Source organism: Furipterus horrens, unplaced genomic scaffold (assembly GCF_987537825.1).
Source record: "Furipterus horrens unplaced genomic scaffold, mFurHor1.1.pri manual_scaffold_4, whole genome shotgun sequence".
Lineage (NCBI taxonomy): Eukaryota > Metazoa > Chordata > Mammalia > Chiroptera > Furipteridae > Furipterus > Furipterus horrens.
Window position 1 is genome coordinate 173,154,132 of NW_028327174.1, and position 27,136 is coordinate 173,181,267.

Consider the following 27,136-nt stretch of genomic DNA (forward strand, 5'->3'; position numbering starts at 1 on the left):
CAAATGAAAAACAGGCATCTAGATTTTTTAACCTTTTTAAAACTCAGATGAATAAAGAAGGATCACCAAATTTAGAAAAGAGTGGTGATAAAAATAAAAAGATAACATCTCAGGAAAAGAATGAATCTTCTAGTGTTTCAAATTTTTTTGGTACCCTTGGGGGTTTCTTTAAAACCGATGTATCTCCTAAACAGACAACTGAAAATATGTCTGTCTCTTCGATGACTAATAAGGATGAGGTCAAGTCAAATCTTAATCCCACAAAACTAACTAGCCAGGATGTTTGGAACTTTCCTGGTGCACCAATTTCCTCTAAAGGGAAGGTTCGAGTTAGAAGTCTGAATAAACAGACTACTATTGATTACAATGAGCTAAAGGAACCATCAACTGAGAAGGTCCAATGTACTAATTTGACTGAAAAAGAGGCACCCTCCAGAGACCAGCTAATCCAGCAGTCATCAAATTCATCTTTCTCAACAAATTGTCTCAAAGACTCTTCAAGAGAGTCTATAGAAATTAGTGGTATGTCTACAGTGACACATGTTTCAAGAAGTAATAAAATATCTTTTGATATACCGAGCAGAAAAATTTCAAATGAACAAGTTTATTTTTCTGACAAAGATTTGAGTCCTTCAACTGCCACAACACCTCCATCCCAACCAGAGTTGCCAACCCAAAAGAGTATATTTTCTTTCCTGACTGGATCAGAAAAATCTGAGAACAGAGTCTCTGCTACTCTACCAAGAACCAAATCTCAAGCAGAAAGGCTATTCACACTTCCTTCCTTTTTTCCCACTACTAATTCAGGCATCAAGAAGGATGCCTCTCATGATAGCTCTTTTAGTTTCTTCAACTTATCCTTTTTGGATGAACAACAGCAGACTTCTGGAGAAAAGCATAGCCTTTCAACCATTGTTCCAGTGACTTCCCAGCCCTGTACGAAGCCAAGTGCTTTTGTAGACGTGGGTGGCACAGTGACTGAAGGTTCCAGTGGCAATAGAGATAGCATAGTCCAGGAGGTAGTTCATAAACATCAAATGACTCCTTATGTTTCCATTAGCTACACTATTAAGGTTGCCTTCCTTGAAGATGAGCTCAATGTAGGGGAGGACTATCAGGGAAAACTAGGGTCCAGTCATGGATCTGGGATATCTTTAGCAGATTTCCAGATGAATCAATTGCAAAAAGACAATGCTTCTCATTTACCAGGATTTCAGGCACAGACTGAAACACTGCTCATTGGTCCAGAGACCCTTGGGGTAACCTCTCATGAAGAAGAAGATTTCAGACAGAAAGCCTTCCCCAGCAGCTTGCTGGCCAAGTCTTTTTCACATGATAGCCATTTGATTGCAAAGCTCAACAATTTAGACACTTGTACTAACTATAACCAAAGTGAAGAAATTTCTAGTGACCCATTGAACTTGCCATTAGAAAAGGCCCCTGTTGAGATCTTAACACAGGTGCTGGAGCCAACCTCTTCAAGCTCTGTGGAGCTAGGGTGTGCAGGGCACCTCCAGAGCCAAGACACAGGTAAGGAGGAAGACAAATCAGTGTTGGAGTCTTCAGCAGAAATGCTTTCAGGGTTTGTGACCAAAGTGAAATATTTCTCTGGGAGCTTAATTGAACCTCCCAAAACTTTTTCTGGATTTTTCTCTTCTCCTAAACCTCCAAAGAAAAACTCCTTGTTCTCTTTTTCTTCTGGGGCATCATCTCAGCCACTCAAAGATGAGTTACTTGGAATTTTCAAAAGTCCCAAACCAGAGATATACAAAAAAGAATCACCTGTACCAGCTTCTGCTCGGCTTCAAAATGTTAGTTTCAGAGATGCTATAGGATCAGTACCTCCAGAAAATTTGTGGAAGTATACTGCTTCTGAATCAATCAGTTCAGAATCTACTCCCAGTGACTGTAGAATGAATGTGGTTAGTGCAAAGTCAGATTCAGAGACCTTGACAGATGATCCTAACCTAACAACTGAAATGGAAAACAATAATGTTCCTGACAGGATCTTGATCGATGACCTAAAACTAATGACTGAAGTGGAAAACAATATTCCTGACAATATTCTAGAATGCCAGGGTTCTGAAACAATTGGGGCTGCATGTTCTGTCTCAGGGAATGATACTGGGCAGGGAGTATTATATCTGAGTGATGAAGGAGACATGGGGATATTGCAAGGCACAGACACAGAGGCATCGTTTGAAGCAGAGCACATCTCATTGCCAACACAGTTGCATCCAGATCTTCCCTGGATCACCAAAGAGCTTCCGCCTCCAACTCAGCCGCCTCTTCCTCTTGAGCCAAAGCCAGCTAAGCAGTCTGCCTCCAAAAAACAAGACATCTTACAGCTGCAGGCGACCAGTTCACTAGGAACCAATACTACTACACTGCTCAGTAAGACAAGTTCTGTTGGTCAGAGTGCCACCCTGGAAAACCAAGGGTCGCTTTCTCACCCTCTGCTAGAGGGACCCGTGCTTTGTGCCAAAAGCAGTTACAGGATACTTGATGCCCAGAAAGACCCAACTGCAAGCCCCCAGAAAACAGAGCAGCCAAGACCATGCTTTGAGATCCCAAATATGACTAGTTGGCCAAAGCTCCAATCCCCATCCTCTGCTACTGACTGTGGGAAACCACTGAGCTCTTTCTTTTCCTCATCTTCCTCCTCTGGCAGTATGGCAGCAGAGACTGGTTTAATGTCCAGTTTTAAGAAGCTGTCAACTCTGTTTGAGGGAAATAATGAGGGAAAAGGAAGTGTAGTGGCAAGTGATCCCAAACTAAGGTTTGGGAAGAAGCTGAATCTTTTATTTCCGTGGCCAAAAGAAAACAAAGGGGGCGCTAAACAAATGCCTACAGAATCCTCTCCAGTTTGGGGTATCAGCAGTGATCAGGACCTTAACTCCAGTGAGGCTGACAAAGCTTTGGAGTCTTCTCAAATGTCTGGGGCCAGTGCTGAGCCAGCTAAGGTCTCTATTCAGCTTGCTGTGACCTCTGAGCAATTGGAGGTCAAACCAAGTATATGTACTCATGGGCTTTCTGGGTCTGGAGAATTGGAAAGCCAACAGGAAATCCCAGCATCTGGAGAAGACTGGGGTACTGAGGGCAACGTCTCTGGCCTCAGCAGCACTTTAGGGAGTCATGAGGAAGAGCACTGCACTGTCTCTGAGCTACTTCACCAGCCAGAAACACAAGGAGAGGAGGCAGTGCCTACTAGCACTGACTCTGTTTTGAATGTACAGCTGCCAGTTACTCTGCATGGCATCAAAGAACCAAAGACTAGCAAAAGGCCTGTTCTCAACTAAAGCATCATAAATGATTTTAAGGAATTAACCATTTATGATGCAGTAACTTACTGGTAGATTAGTCGTAGCATGCTTTTTATCCTTCCTGTGTCTTTCCTAGCACCCGAGCTTCATGTTAATTAGAAATTAAGTAATAAGAAATAACATGTGGGTCTTTTCATCCTCTCCCTTCTCTCTAGTGCCAAATTTAATTTGTTTATTGAAAGAAGGAACTTCCTGCTTAAAGGAAAGGCTAGGTCCTGAGATTTACTCACTGTGATTTTTCTCTGCCTTATATAACATGGAATGGAGAAGGGAGGGTAGGAAGAGGCAGCAAGTAGTTGAGTAGCATATATTAATTGTCATACAATCACATGATGGGCTAGGATGCTTCCTTGGGCTTTCGGCACTTAATATCTGTAGTAGCTGGGGAGACACTGCTTTGTTTTTCCAAGTCTTCTAAGATGCTTTTCTCCAGTGGCAAGGAGGGTATTAAGTAAAATACAAAGTGCAAAGGATGGCTTGGGATTATCTGTATTCTACATCCTTTTCCACATGAATTTGCATAACTTCTTCCAGTCTCTGCCTTTTGCTATTCTTGAGACTGGTGTCTGATAAGTGCTTTGAGTAAAGTCTCAGAGGAGCTCAGGGCTAATGTTTGCTGTAGTTCTTCAGTCTGGACCATTGTTCAGGGTCTATCTGCAAAGGGCACTATTATTTCTCCTAAAAAGAAGCACCATACAGTGCCATTTAAGAATGATGCCTTGACCTCTGGCTCAAGACTGTCCAAAGGGGCTTTGGAGATGGTGTGTGTGTGTGTTGGGAACTACTCAGAACAGTGACCTAGTTATTTGTCCTGCTCCTATGGGTTGAAGGATCAGAAATCAGCCTGGAAATACCAGGTAATTGGGAGGAACCATAGGGAAAATATCACTGGAAAACCACCATTTCTCTTCATTTGGCCAAGAGTAAACAAGCCCTTTTTGCACGGAGGCTTTCCAGCAGGATACCAGAAGTAAAATGAGGACCACAGACTTGGGACAGAACTATCTAAATGTGCTGGGATAGATCTTATCACCAAGTCTTTCTGTCTTGAATAGGTCAGAATCCCGCAGATTTAGTATATGTCTGAAGGGAGTAACTTCTGGATACTACTTTCTGGCCACGATCCATTGCCACTTTCTCTGCTACGGCTGCTCTTTCTCATAGCAGGGGAACAAATTTCCTTTCTGGGTATGGAAATTCAGTTGGCTGAGAGCGGTTTGGGCTGGCCTCTCTTCAGATATAGAAATTCATTATGGCCCTGACCAAGATCCTGGAGTTGAACTTTGTCCACTTTATCCAAATTGAGCTATGTCTTGAGAGCAACTCAGTTACAGTAGGGCAACTTTATCTTTGGGACATTCCCTATGCTGCCAGAGTATCATTATAACATTCATGAGATGAATGGTTGATGAGATCCCCTGAGGAATTTCTTGATCCTTACCTCTATCACCTGCACATGATGGTGGCTTCCATTACCTCATTGTGCAGATGGCTGAGAGATAATTGAAGGAACATGTCCACTGTCCTTTGCTCATCCTAAGGTGTAGGCATTCACATTTACAACTGTAGGGGAAGAAAAGGGGGTTTCAATTTAACAAATAATAGCAAAAGGGAGTAGAGATCATCCATTTTTATTATGTGTAAATTAGAAAACTTTAATCAAAGCCACTGGAAAAGTTTCTTTAGAAGTCTGAGTAAAGAATTTTAGACTTTTAACAATAGGCTTTTAATAATTATTAATCTCATAAATATCACATTAAGATAAAGCATTCAAAATCCATTACAGGGTTGATGTTAAGTGCTGTTCGAGAAAGCAGCATGTGTGTTTTTCCCTGTTGTGACTCTGCTGAGTAGAGACTAGTTCTTCTAGATTGTAAAGTTTGGTCTTCTTTTCCCGGGAACTTCCTGTTTGTGGTTATTTCGTGGATTAAGCTATTACTTTGCCCTGGTCCTTAGTTTCCATTTATTCACTCATCTGTCTTCTTCTCCCTCTCACAGCCCTACCAGCAGTAGTAGGTATGGCTCCTCCTGTAATGTGAGCCAAGGAAGCTCTCAGCTGAGTGAACTAGATCAGTGTCATGAACAAGATGATGATCGCCGGGAGAGGGACTCAATTCATTCCTGCCACAGCTCTGGTAGCCTCTCTAAAGATGGCCAAGTGGGTTTTGGAGAACAAGTTAAAGCCTTGGAAGTAACAGGTGAAGAAGAGAAGGGGAGAGGATGTGAATCCAAGAAGAAAGAAGACATCACAGCCTATCCTACCCCAGATCTGGTGCTACACAAAGATCATGTCCTAGGCCCCCAGGAGAGGTAAGTGATGGGTGCCTTGAGGAGCTCACATGGTTTCCGCATACCTTCCCTGTTATATTGCTGAATATAAATGCTTTTTATTTTTTCCCTACAGCTGGGTTTGGTGGTGATCAGGTACTGAGACTTAGCTCTACATTGCTTCCTCTGATTTTTGGTATAAGTCCTAAGATATATTTTTAAAGATTTTATGTATTTTATTTTCAGAGAGAGGGGGAAGGAGGGAGAAAGAGAGGAAAAGAAACATTGAAAGGTTGCAATGAGAGAGGCAACAGATCGATGCTTCTCTCACACTCCGCCAACTGGGGACCTGGCCTGCAAACCCAGGCATGTGCCCTGAAAGGGAATCGAACTGGCTGTCTTTTGGTTTGCAGGCTGGCACTCAATCCACTGAGCCACACCAGTCAGGGCCCAAGATACTTTGAGGATCTCTGAAGAATTCTTGGGTTCCTTGTAGACAGCTACAGTGTACCCGGCTTTCTTGAGTCTGCAGTTCTTGGCTTACTAATTGACCCCACATATGGCAGCCTCCAAATCTGGATCTGAGTTGAGCTCTGCAGATTATTTCGTTCAAAGGAGCTTCTTAGAATGAAATGGCTTCCCAACATATTAATGTTTAAAATTACTTTGTGAACATTGCTTTTTGTTTTGGGTTGTTTTTTCCTGGTTGAGAAAACCAGGACAAAGTTGAGATAGAATTAGTATGGAAGCCAAATCAAAGCCCCTTCTGCCTCCCCAGGGCTTAGCAGTGTATCTGGTAATTGGTACCCATAAAAATTTTTTAAATGTTTCCTTTTAACAGTCTTATAATGAGCTAAATTCGCCAGTAATGTTGCTGATAGGTTGGGACAGAGCAGGGATTCTCAGTCTTGGCATTATTGACATTTTAGGCCATATAACTCTTTGTTATGGGGAACTATGGTATAGCTATGTAGGCTGTTTAGTAGCATCCACGGTTTGTACACACTAGATGCCAGGAGTAACCCTCCGTTTGACAACCAAAAATGTCTCCAGAAACTGCCAAATTTCCCCTGCCCTGATTGAAAACTACTTGGGTAGAGTTATAAGGGGAAGGTGTGACTTAGATTCTCAAATATCAAGGTCTAATAAATAAAGCCTTTCACTGAAAGATCAGAGCAATGAATGCTGATTACAAGGTAGAAGTTAGAGAATGGTTGGTGTATCACTCTACCACTGAAGGTATAAACATATTTTATCTTCTCCTGTTTCCTGGTCTTTAGTCATTTCTGATGGCTCATCTAATAGATGAAACATGCAGGGAACTGAGTACTGGACCAGCTTTTTTACTGGATTGACAACCCACTGAAAGATAGCTTTTTGTAGACTTTAAACTTGGTAGATGGTGTTGTCTGGGTAGAGTTCTTGGTAGAGCAGCAGAAATGACCAGCATGAGTATCTGTCCTTCTCTACTGGCTGTGTCCTCTCAGACCCTAGCTGCACAAGTGAAGTCCAGCTCTACTTGGCCAGAAGGGCCAAAAGTTGTTTTAGAACAATTGACCCATTTAGATGGCATTAGAGCCCAGCATATATGTTTTACATGTCTAGATAGTAGATACATGTTTGCTGCCTTGACAGTATACCACAGTGTGAGACAGGGGAAGCATTATCACCAAGACTCAACCACTATTGCACAGTTAAGTACCTGGATGATGACTTGTTCTAATACAGGATAGTATTTCTGTCTCAGAGCTACTTTGTTATATTTATTGTTCATTTCACTGAGGGTGTTCCTGAGGCAGCTCAAGGAATAAAATCATGGAAGAAAAAGGGCTGTGCTTTTGTCTTAGCACTTATGGTGTAGTCTAGGAAGAAGAAAGGGATTTCACGAACAAAATTCTGCCCAAAGTATTCTATGTAGAACCCCTAAGGGAGACTGGTGGTCCTGAGAGGTGAATGCGAGAGTTATTCCACACCTCTCTGCATAGTTTTAATTCTAGAAATTTACTCAGGACCTTTTAGTATCCTAATAGCTGACTGTCCCAGTGAGCCTCATTGGGTGAGTGGAAAGGAGGGAAGGATGAGGGGGAAAAGATGAAAAGCTCAAAGGAATTATCATTTCAGAGAGGAATTTTTTTCACATTGGATATGCAGGACTGTGCTGTTTTAGTGGCCTGAAGCACTAAACGAGTATAGGCATGAATATAAATCATTTTATTTTAGATATTTCACAGTGTTGCCTTAAGCACTGTTACCTTGTGGCCTGGGCTATTTTTTTCTTTATTGAATTTATTGGTTGACATTGGTTAATAAAATTATATGGGTTTCAGGTGTACATTAGATCATCTGTATATTGTATTGTATGTTCACCACCCCAAATCAAGTTTCCTTCCATCATCATTTGGCGTGGACTATTTTAAAGGAACATTCTTTTCTTTACAAGTTTTCCTGAGGAGAATGCGTCTTCGCCATTTACCCAAGCCAGAGCACATTGGATCCGAGCAGTTACCAAGGTTCGACTCCAGCTACAGGAGGTAGGAAATCTTGTTCAATACTAGTTGGGACAATTTTTCATTTGAAATTAGGAGACATATGGTGCCAAAGAAGCAGTCGCTGATTAGTCATCTTCTTAGTGTGCATCTGGGAATGCATGACAAGTAAGCTAGAGCCTTAAGAGATGGGAGGGTGGCCGTCAGCTTCTTTCTATACTGATTAATGGAAATCAAATAGATCTAGTGTGTTAAGAGCCTGAAGGTAGAGTTAAATGCTATTTTTAGTACCATAATCACCTTGAGACCATTTTATTTTGAATTTAGGCAGGGGACTATTTCAAGGCCTCTTAGGGTCAGTTGTTGTTTCCCTTGGCCAGCCAGTTCAGTAGCATTAGCTGGCATACACAGGGCTAGAAATTGTACACACTATTCAGGAATTTCTATGGGCTTCCCTAATTTAAGGCTCAAAGCATCATCATGGTAAGATCTGAAACAATGTAAAAAAGTAAAAATAAAAATACTTTTTATTTTTAGTGGTATAAGTTTGAAATGTTTGTATCTGTGTATCAGTAGATAGTCTTCAGGCAGAAAAGTTGTGTTTAAATGATGACAAGTGGCTGTCAGTATCATACCTGGCAGATATTAAAATTCAAGCATGCTCACATGTGTAAACACCCTTAAAAAATCTTCAAACTTAGGAAAAAGTCTTTAAAAGAGTAGTATAAAGATTTCCTATGTTCTTCTCACAAAGATGGCCCAACTGTTGACATTTTACCACATTTGCCTCATTGTTCTATACTTATTATAACTAATCTTTTTCTAAACCATTGGAAAGTTGCAGATATGATGTTTTCTGGCAAGCATTCCTAAATACTCCTATTGGTATTCCCCCCCCCCGCCCCCAAACAAGGCTACTCTCCTATATAACCACAATACAACCATCCAAATCAGGAACTCAGTAATGGCAACAGTATCAAGACCCCATGCAAATTTAGCCAACTGTCCCAAAAATGTCTTGTCTCTTTTCTTGTCCAGGATCCAATCCAAGCTGACATGTTGCATTTAGTAGTCATGTCTCTTTAGTCTCCTTTAATCTGGAACAGGTTCTCAGTCTTTTTCATCTTCAACAGATGGTATAGGCTTTTTATTTTGAAGCATGTTCTTCATTTTGGGTCCATCCAGTGTTTCCTGATGCCCACACTGAGACCATGCTTTCTTGGCAGGAATTAACCAAAAGTGAGGCTCAGCTCTTTTTATGAATTGTATCAGAAAGTACATGATGTCAACCTGTAATATTAACTTTAATCACTCAGTTAAGTTTGTATTGGCCAGGTTTCTCCACTGTCAAGGCACTATTTTTCCTTTTGCAATTGAGAACTGTTTCGTGGTACAATATTCTAAAACTATGCCCATATCTTGTTCCTCATTAAATCTCCACCTGCCAGCTAAGTATCCATTGATGACTTCTGTCTGAATGTACCACCACTAACAATGGTTGCCAAATGGTAACTTTCTGTTTCTGTTATTCTTTCTACATTCATTAATTGCCATTCTATTATAAGAAAGAACTTTCTCATTTTCCCATCAATTTTTATCAGTATGGACTCATAGATTCCTAATTTATTACATGAATTATAATCACTTACTATAATTTATTTTGATGCTCAAATTGTCCTAGCTTTGTACAAGAACTGTTCATTTGATCCTTCAGCAAGAAGATAGTTGTTTTTTTTTAAATGATTGAAAAAGTAACTGATTTGGAGAAAGCATTTTCAATACAGATGTTTGAAAATGCTTCCTTTTGTGTGTGTATGTGTGTGTGTTCTTTTGTTATCAGAAATATTGAGTGCTACCTACAAAAACTCATAATTGCATGTTCTAAAATCTTAGAAAGAGGCTATTAATATATTAAAAATCTTTCTAATGAAAATTTCACTGAGGTGTGAATTTATTTGTTTAAAATATAAAAATATTTCTGTTTTGTAAGACATCAGAGAAGTTCAAAACTTAGCCAAATTTCAACAAAATCTTTGAAAAATTGGTATGTAGGAAACAATTTTACATTTTTCATTTGACTGATTTATCAGCAGCTTTTTTTAGCTATGACAGCTATAAAAACTAAATATTTAAATAACTGAACGTGGAACTAGACCTTCAAACCAGTCTATAACAAAATGTTAAACTAAGATTTCAAAAATAATGAAGCATGTTGTATCACACTACATTCACTAAAAATATTATTAGTGCTGCTAATTCTTTTTTTTTTTTTTTCAGATTTAATGTGTTTTATTGATTAAATTATTACATTTGTGCCAATTTCCCTTCCCTCTGCTCCCCTCCACCCGGTGGCCCCCCTCCCTCCAGTTGTCCCCCCCTTTTAGATTATGTCCATTAGTTGTGCATACAGTTCCTCCCACCCTCTCTCCGTCTATTCCATTCCCTCCTACCTTGATCCCCAATTCCTATATCATCTCCCTCCCTTTCCCCATTCCCCCTCCCTGTTGACCTCCCCCCAATATGCTTCCCGTACCCACAGTTCCTCTTCCACTCTCGTTGCCTATTTAGTTTGCCTTTGTTTCATCTCCCTAGCTTCTGTTTTTTTTTTTTTAAACCAGTCCCTTTAACATCTCATATAACAGTGGTTTGGATCTAATGAACTCTTTCAGTTTTATTTTGTCCTGGAAACACTTTCTCTGTCCTTCTATTCTGAATGACAATTTCGCTGGATAGAGTATTCGTGGTTGTAGGTTTTGGATTTTCATTACTTTGAATATTTCTTGCCAGTCTCTTCTTGCCTGTAGGGTTTCCCTTGAGAAGTCAGCTGATAGTCTAATTGGGACCCCTTTGTACATAATTCTTTTCTTCTCTCTTGCTGCTTTTAAGATTCTCTCTTTATCTTTAATTTTTGACATTTTGATTATAATGTGTCTTGGAGTGGTTCTCCCTGGGTCCAGTCTCTTGGGAACTCTCCTTGCTTCCTGGACCTGCAGGTCTATTCCCTTCCCCAAGTCTGGGAAGTTCTCCTTTATTATATTTTCACTCAATTTTTCAAGTTCTAGTTCATCTTCCTCATTCTCTGGCAAACCAATGATTCTTATGTTGGGCCTTTTATAGCTGTCCCAGAGGTTTCTGATCCTTTCATTGTTGCTTCCCATTTCCTCTCGCTGCATTGGTTGACTGCTTGTTCCTTCTCCATATTCCAGTTTGTTGAAATGAACTCTGGATTTTATTTCCTTTCCTTCTGTCTCGTATGCGGTTTTGTTCCTTTCGTTATGAAAGTTTTTCGCTTCTTTCATATCTTTTTCCTGCTCTTTTGTGAATTCTGTAAGCCACCTGATAACAATGGCCCAGAACTGAGCCTCTGACAGGTTTCTTATCTGTTCATCTGTCAGGTTCTCTATCTGCTGCCTGGTGAGTTGTGTTACCGGTATTTCTAAAGTTGCCTGCCTCATTTTGACAGATGCGTTTTGTTTTCTTGGGCTGGCTGTCGGGGGCAGTGCCTGTGTACGAGTCACAAATTAGCGACCGGCGCCTGCCTGTCCGCGACCTATTTCGCAGCCCTGTGGTGCTTTCTTTGGGGGCGGGGGTCCAAGATGGATTCACACAGTTATTCAGCTAGGAGACCGGGATCCGTCCTCCCGCCCCCCTGGGCCTCACTGTTCAAGGCGATGTGGCGGCCGCTCTCCCCAGCTCCGGAGTCGCGCACCGCCAGGGGCTTGGCCGCCGGGATTCCTCGCCGGGGTCGCGCACCGCCAGGGGCTTGCGTAGCCGGGACTCCTCGCCGCCAGCCACTCCGGGTGCGACCGCAAACAGCACTGCCCACTTTAACTCTTACCTGCCCAAATGGCACCGCTGGTTTATAACTTCATATGTTGGACTTCCGTGTAGTTTTATTTTCTGGAATTTCTAGTTATCCTTTGTTTTGAAGTAGTTGTATTCCTCTATAGTTGTAGAGGGAGACCTAGCGTGTCCGTCTAAGCCTCCATCTTGGCCGGAAGTCCCAGTGCTGCTAATTCTTGAGTAACAACAAAAACATTTTTGCATTATTAACAAATGTTAAGTGTTCCTTTTATGCTTTTACATTTAATTTTTATAATTAACAAATATATTAATACAATTTTACATGTGTATAATTTTTAAATATACAAATGTTGAGAGATGTATGCTAAAAGAATTTCTACCAGTTAGGCTGCTTATCATCAACATTGGGAGTCTGTTGATCTAGTCTGACATGAGATAAACATTTATAGTGAACACTTATGGAATCAGTGTCATAATACTTATTAATATTTTATTTCTAATTTTTCAGAAGTCTTGTAAGTTTTATTATAAAGAAAAGTAAAATAAATAATCTTCACATAGAAGAACAGCCCTGAATGAGAAAAACAAGGATACATATTGGAGCAGAAACTATTATGATTTTTTTCTTTTTAAGAGGCAGTTAAGAGTCTCTCAAAAAGAATAGCTAGAAACAGTTGCCAAAGCTTGGAATCAATTACAAAAATGCATGGTTCATTTATGAGTAATTAAGAACCATTGCCGCTTAATTGAATTAGGGAACAATTGTAAGTATATTCTTAACGCAGGTAATGTAACTGAAAACTTATTGAGCATGACCAAGAGAAGAAAGACAAGCCAGAGTTCAAAGAAGGATTTGATAACAGTTTAAGATAGAAGTAGAAGTACACCATTTATACTCAAGAAGAGATTTACTGACAGATTGTTTGAGATTTTGGGACAGTAAGAAGTATGGCAACAGGGTTTTTCTGTGAGTAGCTGGAAGTTCCATTTAGTCACCCTTAATTCTTTGCCCCAAAATAATAATTTTTGTTAGATTCTTATTATTCTATAATTTCTTTATGTGAGTGCAAGAAAATATAAATATATATTCTAATCTCCCACCCCCGTTTTTTAAAAACAAAAGATGATATATTATACACACTAATATATCTTCCTTTTTTACGTGGAGATTCTTCCATATTAGCTCTAAGAGTATTTTTCTTTCCTCTGTTTTTTTTTACATATTCAATTTTATGGGTTTTTTTAAAGTATATTTTATTGATTATGCTGTTACAGTTGTCCCAATTTTTTCCCCTTTTGCTCCCTTCCACCTATTACTGCCCTTCTCTCCAGCAGTCCCATCCCCTTAGTTCATGTCTGTGGATCATGCTTGTAAGTTCTTTGGCTTCACCCTTTCCTATACTATTCTTAACATCCCCTGTCTATTTTGTACCAACCAATTATCCTTCTTAATCCCTGCACCATTTCCCCATTTCTCTCCCTTCTCCCTCCCAGCTGATAACCCTACAAATGATCCTCATACCTATGATTCTGTTCCTATTCTGGTTGTTTGCTTAGTCAGTTTTTGTTTTTATTTTTTAGATTCAGTTGTTGATAGTTCTGAGTTTGTTGTCATTTTAATGTTCATAGTTTTTATCTTTTTCTTTTTCTTAAATAAGTCCCTTTAACATTTCATATAATGAGGTCTTGGTGATGTTGAACTCCTTTAGCTTTACCTTCTTTGGAAAGGACTTTATCCACCCTTCCATTCTAAATGATAGCTTTGCTGGATAGAGTAATGTAGGTTGTAGGTCCCTGCTTTTCATCACTTTGAATACTTCTTGCCAATCCCTTCTTACCTGTAAAGTTTTTTTTGAGAAATAAGCTTATAGTCTGATAAGAAGCCCCTTGTAGATAACTCTCTTCTTTTCTCTTGCTGCTTTTGAGATTCTCTTTTTATCTTTAGCCTTTGTAATTTTAATTATGATGTGTCTTGGTATGGTCCTCTTTGGGTCTAGCTTGTTTGGGACTCTCTGTGGTTTCTGGACTCGTATGTCTATTTCCTTTGCCAAATCTGGGAAGTTTTTCATTATTTTTTCACATAAGTTTTCAATTTCTTGCTTGTCCTCTTCTCCTTCTGGAACCTCTATGATTTGTTTCTTGGCATGGGGGGCATACTGGAAGGAGATTTGACTTGCGGTGATGAGCATACAATATGCAGATGATGTATTATAGAATTCTATACCTGAAACTTATATAATTTTATTAGCCAATTTCACCTCAATAAATTTAATAAAAAAATAAGAGGGAACCAGAAAAAAATACAAAATATTTCAGTGACTCCATATTGCCTTCATGGTAAAACTTTTATGATTCAGCTCATTGTGGTCCATGGACCAGCTATGTCCTAGAAGTTTGTTCCTAATCTTTGTTGAACTATAATAATTCCTGAAATTGAAGGCCAACATTTATAGACAGTTGGAATTGCCATGACATCAAACACATGATCATTGGCTTCATCTCATTGAACAAGGTATAGAACAAAAATACCAGTCCATGACATATTGGGAATAAAAAAACAGATCCTTCAAAAAAAGAATTTAAAAAGTCCTGATAAACCCAATATGCCTTTTTAGTCTTACCTCTTTCTACTATTCTGTTTTGTCAACACTTCCAGCATATAAAATTATTTATTATCTAAAATCTCAAGAGACTTTACACTTGCTATTTCCCATATGTGGAATAGCCTTTCTTCTTCTTCACCTAGCTAACTTTTAATTCACGTTATTTATTTATTTATTTATTTATTTTTAATGTGTTTTATTGATTACAGTGTTACATTTGTTCCAATTTCCCTTCCCTCTGCTCCCCTCCACCCAGTGGCCCCCCTCCCTCCCCTTGACCCCTCCCTTTTAGTCCATGTCCATTGGTTGTACATATAGTTCTTCTCAACCTCTCTCTGTCTATTCCATTCCCTCCTACGATGTTTCTTAATTCCTATACCATCTCCCTCCCTCTCCCCCTTCCCCTTCCCTGCTGACCTCCCCCCCAATATGTTCCCCATATCTATAGTTCTTTTTCCACTCTCATTGCCTATTTAGTTTGCCTTTGCTTCAATTCCCTAGCTTCTGATGTTGTTTCTTGCGATGCAGTTTTCATTTTAGTGTTCATAGTTTTGATTCTCCTTTTTCTAAACCAGTCCTTTTAACATCTCATATAACAGTGGTTTGGATCTAATGAACTCTTTCAGTTTTATTTTGTCCTGGAAACACTTTCTCTGCCCTTCTATTCTGAATGACAGCCTTGCTGGATAAAGTATTCATGGTTGTAGGTTTTGGATTTTCATTACTTTGAATATTTCTTGCCAGTCCCTTCTTGCCTGCAGGGTCTCCCTTGAGAAGTCAGCTGATAGTCTAATTGGGACCCCTTTGTACATGATTCTTTTCTTCTTTCTTGCTGCTTTTAAGATTCTCTCTTTATCTTTAACTTTTGACATTTTGATTATAATGTGTCTTGGAGTGGTTCTCCCTGGGTCCAGTTTTTTTGGAACTCTCTGTGCTTCCTGTACCTGTAAGTCTATTTCCTTCCCCAAGTTTGGGAAGTTCTGTTTTATTATATTTTCACTTAATTTTTCAATTTCTAGTTCTTCTTCGCCCTCTGGCAATCCTATGATCCGTATATTCGATCTCTTATAGCTGTCCCAGAGGTTTCTGATCCTCTCATCCTTGCTTCCCATTTCCTCTCTCTGCACTGGTTGACTGTTTGTTCCTTCTCTATGTTCTGGTTTGTTGATTTGAGCTCTGGATTTTATTTCCTCACCATCTATCTCGTATGAGGTTTTGTTCCTTTCAGTATGAGTGTTTTTCAATTCTTTCTCATCTTTTTCCAGATCTTTTGTTAATTCTGTAAGCCACCTGATAACAATGGCCCTGAACTGAGCCTCTGACAGGTTTCTTATTTGTTCATCTGTCAGGTTCTTCATCTGTTGCCTGGTGAGCTGCGCCACCGGGATTTCTATAGTTGTCTGCCTCATGCTGACAGATGCGTTTTGTTTTCTTGGGCCGGATATAGGGGGCAGTGCCTGTGTACTCCTCACAACCCAGCGACCAGCGGTGGTCCAGCAACCTTTCTCTCCGCGCTGTGGCACTTTGTCGTCACCGCCCAGCAACCAGTGGCTACCCACAACCTATTTTGCAACGCTGTGGCGCTTTGTGTGGGGGCGGGGGTCCAAGATGGATTCCCGCAGTTATTCTGCTAGGAGACTGGGATCCGTCCTCCCGCCCTCTGAGCCTCACTGTTCGGGGTGATGTGGTGGCTGCTTTTCCGAGCGTTGGGGTCGCAAGCTGCCGGGGTTAGACTGCAGCTGAGACTGCTCTCCCTGCCGCTGTCCCTGGTGCTACCGCAAACAGCCCCGGCCCCTTTCACTCTTCTTACCTGCCCAAAGGGCACTGCTGGTTTATAACTTTGTACGTTGGGCTTCCGTGTAATTTTATTTTCTGGAATTTGTAGTTATCTTTTGTTTTGAAGTAGTTGTATTCCTCTCTAGTTGTAGAGGGAGACCGAGCGTGTCCGTCTAAGCCTCCATCTTGGCCGGAAGTTGTCTAATTCACTTTTTTAAAAACCCACTCAGGTATCATTTTGCATAAAGCTTCTAGGCTTTGTTTATAATTTTTCTCAATTGGCATTTACCATGATGTAATGGAGTTACTTGTTTGCTGTTACATCTCAGTTCCTTGTGTTTTTGTAAGATCCTTGAGTGCTGGGGCTATCCTTTTTATTGCTGGTGTTCTAGAGCCCAATGAAGAACCAAGCAGATTGTTTACCCAACCTTTTATGGATGCTCAGCTAGTCAGAAAAGCCTGTAATTTCCACAGACATCTCCCTGTACTTCTTTTCTTTTTTTAAAGATTTCATTTATTTACTTTAGAGAGGGGGAAAGGGAGGGAGAAAGAGAGGGAGAGTAACAACAATGTGCAGGAGATACATGAATTGGTTGCCTCTCACATGCCCCCAGCTGGGAACCTGGCCCGCAACCCAGGTATGTGCTTTGACCAGGAATCAAACTGGTAACCTTTTGGTTCACAGGCTGGCACTCAGTCCACTGAACCTCACCAACCAGGGCTCCCTGTACTTCTTTATCTTCTCTTAATTATTCCTATTTTCATTTTTCCCAAAGCCTAGCACCCAATAACAGTAAAATATTAACTATTAGGTTAGCTATGCTTTTTAATAAAATTTTCATATATATTAATATGAAGTTACTAAGTCTGGACCATATTATGTGTGGATTTAAAATTTTTCTCGTTTAAATTGTTTTTTGTGTGATTTAATCTGGGTTTTTTAATATTTTTTGAAAACATGATTTAGTGATTACTAATAGATTAATAAATACTATTCTATCAGGTAGGTATTCTATAGTTTCTCTTGTTTCTTTACTAAAATAAATAATGCTATTATGAACATCATTATCTGAAGTTTGTTTTTATTTCTGATTATTTCTTTAACCTACCTCTCTCATAGTACAGTCAGATAAATTACTGAGTTAAAGTGTATATACCTTTTAAAGGCTTCTGATGAACTTCTACATGTGTTTTCAGAAAACTTTTCTAATTTGTACTTTGAGTACGTATTTGAATATGCTGCACCAACATTAAGTATTATCGTTTCCGAAAATTTTTGTCAATTTGCAGAAGAGTGTATGTCATTGTTTTAATTTGCATTTCTTTGATTATTTGTGATTTAAATATTTCCTGTAAATGTATAGGACATTTATGTCTTTAGTTGATACAGTAGACATTGAGGAACTACCACAGGAACCTAGTTACCCTTAATGCAATTCCTATAAGAGTGTTAACAACTTGAGGGAAGAGATCATATAGGTCATCTCTGTATCTGCGCTGGCTGAGTACCTGGCTGTATGTACTTAATAAGTATTTCATGATATTCCTAATGCTTATGAAGCAGCAATGTTGGTAGTGTGGGTGGAATGGATGTGATTGTGTACCTTATTTGGCTTAGCTGCAGAAAAATCTGGGGGAGGAGGTGAGACTTCTAGCTCTAGAAACAGAGACTGCAGTGGCAGCAGGTAGGTGGGTGTTCCAGGTGGAAGGGACAGTGAAAGAGAAGGCATGGAGGTAGGTCGTGAGGAAGCCTTGACAGAAGCTCTTAGGTTGCTAAAGAAAGCTGAAGGAGGAGAAGCTTATTGAGCAGAGAGTGAATTAAGCAAGTACCTAAGAAGGTCGTGTGTAAGTGGAGCAATCCCAGGAGATCCGAGATTGTACCTGGTCAGCCTGAGAGCTGGATCAGCATTTTCTAGGGGAAGATAATTAAGACAGAAAATAAATAGTCTCTTTTCTGCAAAGTTCTGTTCTTACTTGTATCTATCCCAAGCAAAGAGACTTCTGTCTCATGGTATAATTGATGCCCTAAAAAAAGGGATTCCCCCTGCAGGAAAAAATGATGAGGCTAAAGGGAAGGGCCCTTGATTACCCTGTCTCTTAAATTTACTTGTACCAGGAGAGTACTCTTTCTGTAATATTAACTCCAGGTCTTTGTTCTAACTCATGGCTGCCTATCTTAACTTCTATTACATCAACTCTTTGCCCTCATGGAGAACACCAGTTATCCCTCCTTTTTCTCATAATCTTTCAATCCTCTCCCTAACACTTAAAAAAAAAGCCTAAGGAATGTTTTGAATAAGTAATAAATGTAAAAATACAAAATTATACAAAAAGGATATGTATAATACAAAGTGTCCCTCATACTTTAGACTTCTAGGACTCTAGTCCCCACCTCCCCCATTTCATTGTTACTGCATCTTATGAATTGGTTCAGAGATAAAATGTGCATTTACAAGCATGTGGGCACTCATATGCATGCATGTGTATATTATACACATTGTCCTTTACCTTTTTTCATTTACTGCTATATATTGGAGATTTTTCCTTATGAGTACAAATATAGCTACTACATTATTTTTAAATAACTGCCTAGTATTTCTTTTTGTGGAGATATTATATTTATATACTCTGTCCTCTAGCTGGATCTTCAAGTTATTTCTAATATTTTGCGACTACCGCAGTGTTGCAGTGCAAATCCTGTAGTAAGCCTGAGTACCTCCAGACCTCTCTTAACTACAGCTTTTAGTTTCCATCTTCAACCTTCATGGCAACCTGTACCCAAGAATAGGTCCTACTACTGCTTCATCAACCAGAGACCTCTCTTAGATGAATGCCCTAGCCGCTGCTCCCTACAGGCCCCTTCTGCCCTTTGGCACACGGTGGAGTCCCTGTCTGATACCTGAGACCCGAACTGATATATTTGATACTGACTGAAACCTGGCCATTCCCTACAGCCCTTTTTGGGGGACACTATGCCTTTTTTCATGCCCAGGTATTACTGGGTCAGGAGTGAAGTCTGGTTTTCTTTGGTTCTTCTGCCCCTTCTAAGCCATTACAAAATCCTCGCATACCCTGTTTTTATACCTACCTTCCTTGTTTCAGTTAGACCCCAACTTTTCTATAACTGCCATTCATTCATTGAAAACTTTTAGTACCTACATCACAGTTTTCCTTTTAATATCATAATAACCACATTTATTGAGTACTACTGTTCCTATAAGTGCTTTACATGCATTACCCAAATGAATTCCTCACAATAATTCTATGAATTAGGTTTATGTTGTTGGACTTATTTTAAAGATTAAGAAATTGAGCTTTAGAAAGATAGAAACTTGTCCGTGGTCATCTAACTGGTAAGAGTTAGAAACAGATTCACATCTAAATCTCTTTAACTCCAGAACCTGTGTTCTTAACATGGTTTCCTACCACCATAACACTTTTTTTTTTTTAACCACCATAATCTGTTTTCCAAAGTGTGTTCCACAAGACTCAATTTATAGAACTGTTAATAGGTTCTTTATCATGTGATAAAGAGTTCCATGGTCAAAGAAATTCAGGAAACATTGAGTTCCAATAGAGTATAATACCAACAGACTGCTTTATCATGACTTGTTAGAAACTTGAATATACTTAGACTTGTTGTGATTCTTGAAGAGGGGAATATATTATGCCCAGCATTATCACAAACTTATTTGACCATAAAACTGTATTGTAGAAGCATCCTGTAGGACTCTTTTTTTCCCAAGGAATCGTCGGCAGCCGTCCGTCTCGAGAGACGATGGTGTAGCTTCTTAAGAGTCTATCTGCACCGCCGAGAATGGCTGTGCAGTCCGACTCGGGAGTGACACGGTATCTGTCTCCTCCCGTGTTGAATCGACATCTTGCGATGAAGCTACAGAGCCTGGGCAGGGTGATATGTTGCCCATGCAGCAGATCCTCCCTCTCTTCGCAGCTGAAGGATCCAAGGGAAAGATGGAGTCAATACAGCTTGGCTTCAGGTGCGCCGCAGGAGTTGCCGGTGTTGACTACAACGTCAAACCGCCTTAGGGACTCCGGCTCCGGATTTTCTGTCGGGGTTTACTCCCTTAGCCTTTCCCCTGAAGAGGTATGCCGCAAGGCAGCGGAGGTTTTTTGGAATCAGAGTTTTCCTTCTCTGATGTGCCCTGACTGGAAGATTGAACCAGTGACACTTAGCTCGCAGGCCGACGCTCAATCCACTGAGCCAAACCAGCCAGGGTAATACACTTGAGGAAAGTCTGTCTCATGATTGCATTGTCAGTTCATTAAAATTGCATTTGTGAAGGTCATCAGTGAGCTGATAAGCTACCTAACCTCATGGTTACTTTTAAGTTTTGTTTTTAAATTTATTTAATCCTCACATGAGGACATTTGTTCATTGCTTTTAGAGAGAGAGAGGAAGGGAGGAAGGCAAGGAGAGACAGAAATATCGATGTGAGAGAAAAACATCGATTGGTTTCCTCCCATACATGCCTGGACTGGAGATCATACCTGCAACCTAGGTTTATGCCCAACTGGGAATCAAACTGCAACCTTTCAGTTACGGGACGATGCTCCAACCAACTGAGCTATACCAGCCAGGGCATTAAGTCTTTATCTTATTACACATTTATGAAGTATTTGCCACTGTGTTTTGACATATTAAGAAACCATCACCAACACTCTTCTGATCTTTCTTCAGTCTTCCTTTTTTGATTTCTGTCTTTGCTCACTTCTTAAATGGTACTCTTTCTGGGGTTCTTACCTCAGTCCTCTTTTCATATAACTCTGCATTCTTTCTGCGAAATCTTATTTATAATGTCAACTACCACTTATATGTGGTATATCTAGTCCAGATCTCTCCCCTGAACTCTGCACCCATATTTATACACTCACTTGTCCCATCAGCATCTTAAATTCATGTTCTAACCAAGAGACATCATTTCTCAAAATCTTTTTTTGTTTGCGTCCTGTATATTGTTCCCATGCTCACCAAACCAATCCTGAATCCACTAAATGTGAGTGGGCTCTTGAGAGGTAAGAGAAAGCAAACCCATCCCTTCTATAATGTAGAGAATTATCTTCAAAAGGGAGAGAAGGATAAGGTAGCTGTCTTGTTGTATGCATAATAGATACTTCATAAATATCTGTTCTCAGGGTGAATGAAAAGGACCTAGAGTAGGGAAACTAGTCACTTTTTATTGCTGTTGAGTGAGAACCCAGTGAAACTGCTTCTGTTGGCTCGAGTGGCAAGGATTTCAGTGACACAGGATTTCAGGTTTTTATAGGTATCTAGACTCCGGTGGCACCGGATTTCTGGGGTAACTTGCTATATTATTGATCACTCAGATGAGGCTCTCTGATGCACTGGTGCTTCTCTGGTGCCTGGGAGAAAGAAGTCAGTGGAGTGCCTTATCCTGAGTAGTGTCCAGAGGAGGGGGCACTGTGGGAACATTTTCCAAGAGCTGCTTTTGTTTACTTGTCAGGAGAGATGCTTAACATTTCTCAGGGTTTTTCTTTTTTCCTCCTCTGAAATACTCTGGACATGTTTATGGCTTGGATCTGGATGTTTATCAGTGGTATATCTTCTATAAACCTTAGATCTAGTTCTAAACCTTTTGAATTATAAAATGTCACATCTGGGACTGGTATTTGGAGCAGCTCGTTTGATGGGGTGGAATTTGCCTCTGGTTTCTGAGGAGCATATCAAAGCATCTCTGAGGAATGCTTGGTATTGTATCACTGACCTATCTAGAATCAGAGGAGGGTATCAGATCCTGGTAGCAGGCCTTAGCTCCAGCTGGCAGTATGTTCTGGACGAATATCAGTAGAGGGAGAGGTACTTAATAAACTGTTATGGAGTAAGTCTGGTTGATACCTCTGTACAGAAGAAGTATTTGCTTCCAAATAATAAGCAAAGCACCCTGTCTTGCTTTGTACTACTTTCTCTGACTTCTGTTGCTTGTTTGACCATCCAACCAATGGGAACGTTTGATACTGGCTGGGAAGGAACTCTTCCTCTGAGAGAGAGAATCCATTTGTCAAAGTTATCCAAAAGGAAGAACTAACATAATTATTTCATTTTAAATGAAGCCAACTAATAAGGGGGTACCATTGGTTGCTGTTGGGGCTATTTGTAAGACATTTTCTTACTGTTTAAGAATTTATAGGTCAGAGGGCAGATAGAAATAGATAACAGTTAAATATTTAAATACCTCCCCCCTCAGACAGTTTCCTCAGTCTTTATTCTCATTTTTCTCTGCAGCATTCCATAGTGTTTTTTGAAACTCCTTACTTGTAACTTCCTATTTACTTGGCTTCCATTATCCTAGATTCTCCCAGTTCTCTTCCTTCCTTTCTTATCTTTCCTACCTCCTTCCCTTTCTGTCTCTGTCTCTTTCTACAAGCTTCCCCTTCAGCATCTCTTTTAATGTCAGATCTACATGTCCTCAGCCTCTAATCCAGAATCATTAATTGAGCAACCACTGTAAGGCCAGTACTGTGCTTGACCCTGGCTTGGGATAGGCAGCCAGTAGACTTCCAACTGGCCTTCCTAAGCAGATGATTCCTACATCTATACTTCCAACCTTGACTTTTCCCCTTAGGTTCTATCCTTCCTGCCTAGTTATCTACTAGTTATTTTCATCACAATTTTCCAGTGTACTAGCTATTTTCATCACAATTTTCCAGTCTTTGAAACTTCCCTCCTGGGCCTATTCCCCTTCCTTTGTTCTGTATTTGTATTAAAATCACCATCTTTCTGCTAGTCACCCACGCAAAATCATGGTGTCATTCTTCCTTCTTTCTTGCCTCCCACATTGGATCATTTGCCAGAGATTGCTCTTTTTCTCTCCGTGGTTTCTTTTATCTGTCTCATCTTCTCTGTTCCCCTTTGTGTTCAGGTCCTCTTTACTGCTTATAGCATTAGTCTTCCAGTGGTTTTCTTGCTTTTATTTATGTTTCTTGGAATCCATTGCATATATGACTGCCAGGTTTATCTTCCTGAAACAGAGCACTAGTCATGGCTACCACTTACGCTCAGGGCTCAGCTTATATGTCACATCTTTTAAAGCCTTCCCCAGAGTCCCTAGGTAGAGTTAGATACTCATTTTTCTACAGCATTTCATATGCAGTCAAACTTTGGTGTTTATATATTGTTCTGGAATTATGTGAACATTTACCCTCAAGATTATGTATTTCTTAAAAGAATATATACTATATAATTCCTTTTATGTGAAGGTCAGAAACAGGCAAAAGTGATCTATGATGTCAGACTTTAGGATAGTGATTACCTTTGGGGGAGGGGGCTGGTATTCACTAGATAAGAGCACAAGGAGGCTTCTGGAATTTCGATAATGTTCTGTTCTTGATCTGGATTCTGTTTACATGGGTGTACTTTAACTTGTGCACTTTTCTGTATGTTATAATTCAATAAAAACTTTAAATAAATGCTAAATGAAAATAGCATGGAAATACAGAATAGGGACTGGTCTATTTAACTTTATATCCCCAATGCCTGGCACCCAGCAAACTCACTTAACAGATAAGCAAGTGAGTGAATGAATTGAATAAATGAAAGTTTGTTATTTTTAATTAATTTTTTCCTATTAATAGTTAAATTATAGTCTCAATTTTTTAGCCTGGTATCTATGACCACCCATGACTGGCCCAACATACTTCTCTACCTTGTTAACCCCAAGGCCACATTGTACAGTTGGAAGAAGTTGGGCCTTGGAATCAGCCAGAACCTGAGTTTAAAATATGGCTCTACCACTTACTAGCTATGTTAGTTTAGGCTTAGACAAGTTACCCAGCCTCTTAGCAACTCAGTTTTCTTATCTCTGAGTAGGATATCATTTGCCTCAGTGACTGGATATAAGTTAAATAAAATAATATGTGTAGAGCAGGGCCTTGCATGTTATTAGCATTCAGTAAATGTTAATATTCTTTTCTTTCCAACAACATACCTTCCTTTTTCTCCTTTTCACATTTTCACTCATCCTGTATCCTCTGCCTTGAATGTCTTTTCTTCTCTTTAGTTTCCACATATCTAAATATTATTTATCCTTCAGGATCAAACTCAGATATTTATTACTTCTTTCACAGAGCCTTCCCTGATTCCCATCCAAACTAGCATCTCAAATGCTGGAAATATTTTCCTTTCTCAAATTCTCATACATTTTTATCTGTATCTCTTATGATACATATTAGTCACTCACTCTAACCTTTAGGAGTTGCTGAAGGCTGCTCTCTCATGCCAGGCCCGAAAAATAGATAGTTGCTCTAATTGGGCTGTAATGCTAGAGGCAGGAGCTGTCAGTTGGAATAAACCGGGGCATGAAAAGGCAGGTTGAGAAAACTGCTTTGGGCCTTTGATATTCTTTTTAGTGTCTCCTCTTGCAGTGGGAGAAATTCATATGTCCAGTCAAGGATGTGGAACAACGGATCAAGTTGTAAACTGCTTGACCTGTTTTTTGAATTGGTCTTTTGTTAAAGACATTTCTATAGTCCAGCCCCACTTATCAAGGTGGGAGGCCATGCAGGAATTTGAGTCTGGTCTTAGGAATTAAGAGTAGATATTCACCTGGAGCACTGCCTGATATGCCTCGGGGGCCTAGTACGTGTAGGTAGAAAACAGTTCAAGGATTCAGAGATCCTATTCCTGGCCACCTGTTTTCTTGTTCTTTCTGCTTTCTTGCGCGCGCGCGTGTGTGTATGTGTGTGTGTGTGTGTGTCATTTAATTTCTTCACTAGATTGCACTTCCTGTCAGGAACTGATTGCAATTTCTAGCATAGCTTCTAATAGTAGACACTTAGCAAAGTTTTGTGGAACAATTGCTTAGAAGTATGAAATAGTATTACAAGGCCATAAGTACTTGGTTACAGAAGGAATGATTAACACTTACAATAGAAAATAGTTGCCATAGGACTTTAAAGTAGGGAGCAAGCCTTTTGAATTAGGCTGGTTAGAGGAGTATTGTTAGAGGCATTCTTGGGGGTACTAAATCAGCGGTTGGCCCGAGAAATAAAATAATAGGAACTTAAAAAGATGGAAATCAAGGGATAACTTGCTTTCTATGTTATGTTTACCAGCGTATATCATTAAGGAAATCCATGGCCCCTTCTAAGTGGTAAGTTGTATTGTTTCTGTAAACAATGCAGCTGAGATTTACCAAAACAGGCACTTCCTGAAGTATAGTCATAGTGTGTAAAGTAAGGCTTCTTGAGGCCATAGGAAAGAGGTAAGTTGTAGCAAATCATCTTCCCCAATTCCTTAGACTTCTGCTTTCCTTTGCTGATTATTATCTTTAAAAAAATAATTTATTTATTTATTTTTAGAGAGAGGGGAAAGGAGAAAGAGAGGGAGAGAAACATCACTGTGTGGTTGCCTCTTACTTGCACCCCCAGCTGGGGACCTGATGTGCAACCTAGTCATGTGCCCTGACTGGGAATTGAACCAGCAACATGATTATTATCTTCAAGCATGCTGGGAAATGTGTTCATTTGGTTCACACCTGAGAACATTCAGAAATAAATAACTAAAGATGAGGAAGGGCATTCTAAGTGAAAACCAGTATCCTGGAGCAGTGCTTATGACAAATGAGATAAAAACAGTTGATTGATTTCTCCCTAAGATACTTTTCCTTCTTGGTTTTTGCTATCTCTTTCCCTCCAAGTCCTTTTCTTATTCCTGACAGCTCTGTCCTTGTTTCTTTTACAGCATTTCTCTTCCTCTGCCTGCCCCTTTAAACTTGGTGATTCCCAGGGCTCCATTTTCCACCTCATTCTCTTCTCTAGATAATTTCACTCATGTCTTTACACATACACTGATGAATTCCAAATTGCCAGCTCTATCTCAGTCCTCTTTTATGAGCTCCAGACTCTTATATCCAGCTGCCTGTGGATATTGTCACCAGAAGTTCCATGGACACCTCATACAATATGTTCAAACTATACCCATTGTTTATTCTTTCTCCTTTCCTCACCTCCTCTATGCCTGTTCTCAGTAAATGGTACTACCGATTTGCCAAGCACAAAGTCTAATACTCCTCTCCTTCACAGGAGAGGTTATGGCCTATACCAAATGCCGTAACATTTTCCCCATTAGGTTACGAACTTGCTAAGGATCTTATCTTTTCATCATGTCTGGTATAACACCTAGGTACTTAATAAGCATTTAGTTATTTATTGCAACCTTTTTATAGCATTGTATTAGTAATTCTCAAAGATACTATATTAGTTTGTTAGGGCTGCCATAACAAAGTAACACAGACTGGGTGGCTTAAACATCAGAAATTTATTATCTCACAGTTCTGGAGGCTAGAGGTCCAAAATCAAGGTGTGCCACCAGGGTTGATTTCTTCTGACCGCTGTGACAGAAGGATTTGTTCTAGCTTCTCTTCTTGGTTTGTAGATGGTCATCATACTGTCTTTCCTCTATGCTTATCTCTATGTCCAAATTTCCCCTTTCTATAAGGACAACAGTCATATCAGATTAGGGCCTCACTCTAACTTGATTACCCTTGCAAAGACCCTATCTTCAAACTGGGTCACATTCCGAGGCACTGAGGGTTAGATATCAGCATATGAAATTTGGTGGAGCACAGATCAACCCATAACAGATGCCAAAGTAGTTTTTAATGTTTTGGTTCGAAGTCTTATTTTCTGACAAGGTCTTGTTAAGGTTTTTAGCCTCCTTACCATCCTGGTTTTTACTCTCTGATAGCACTCTGGACAGTGACAATGCAATTAGAATGGAAGCTTGGTTTGACCACACTTAGGGAATGGGAAGCTGGATCCCTCTAGACATGGACGAGTCAAGAAAGAACTTTGGTAATATGCTAAGGAGCTTGGACGTTTTACTGAGAGCAGTCACAAA

The 27,136-nt window shown here is 39.9% G+C and overlaps 1 protein-coding gene across 4 annotated transcripts in view; it reads left to right on the forward strand.

The window, feature by feature from the left end:
- The window catches only part of UNC13B (unc-13 homolog B), a 196,960-nt gene that overhangs the window by 103,135 nt on the left and 66,689 nt on the right, over positions 1-27,136 (forward strand). For all 4 annotated transcript variants that reach the window (XM_090274335.1, XM_090274337.1, XM_090274336.1 and 1 more), the window contains exons 9-10: positions 5,322-5,633; positions 8,032-8,122. In XM_090274335.1, the coding sequence (XP_090130461.1) occupies positions 5,322-5,633; positions 8,032-8,122 (403 nt within the window). The remainder of the gene's footprint in view (positions 1-5,321; positions 5,634-8,031; positions 8,123-27,136) is intronic.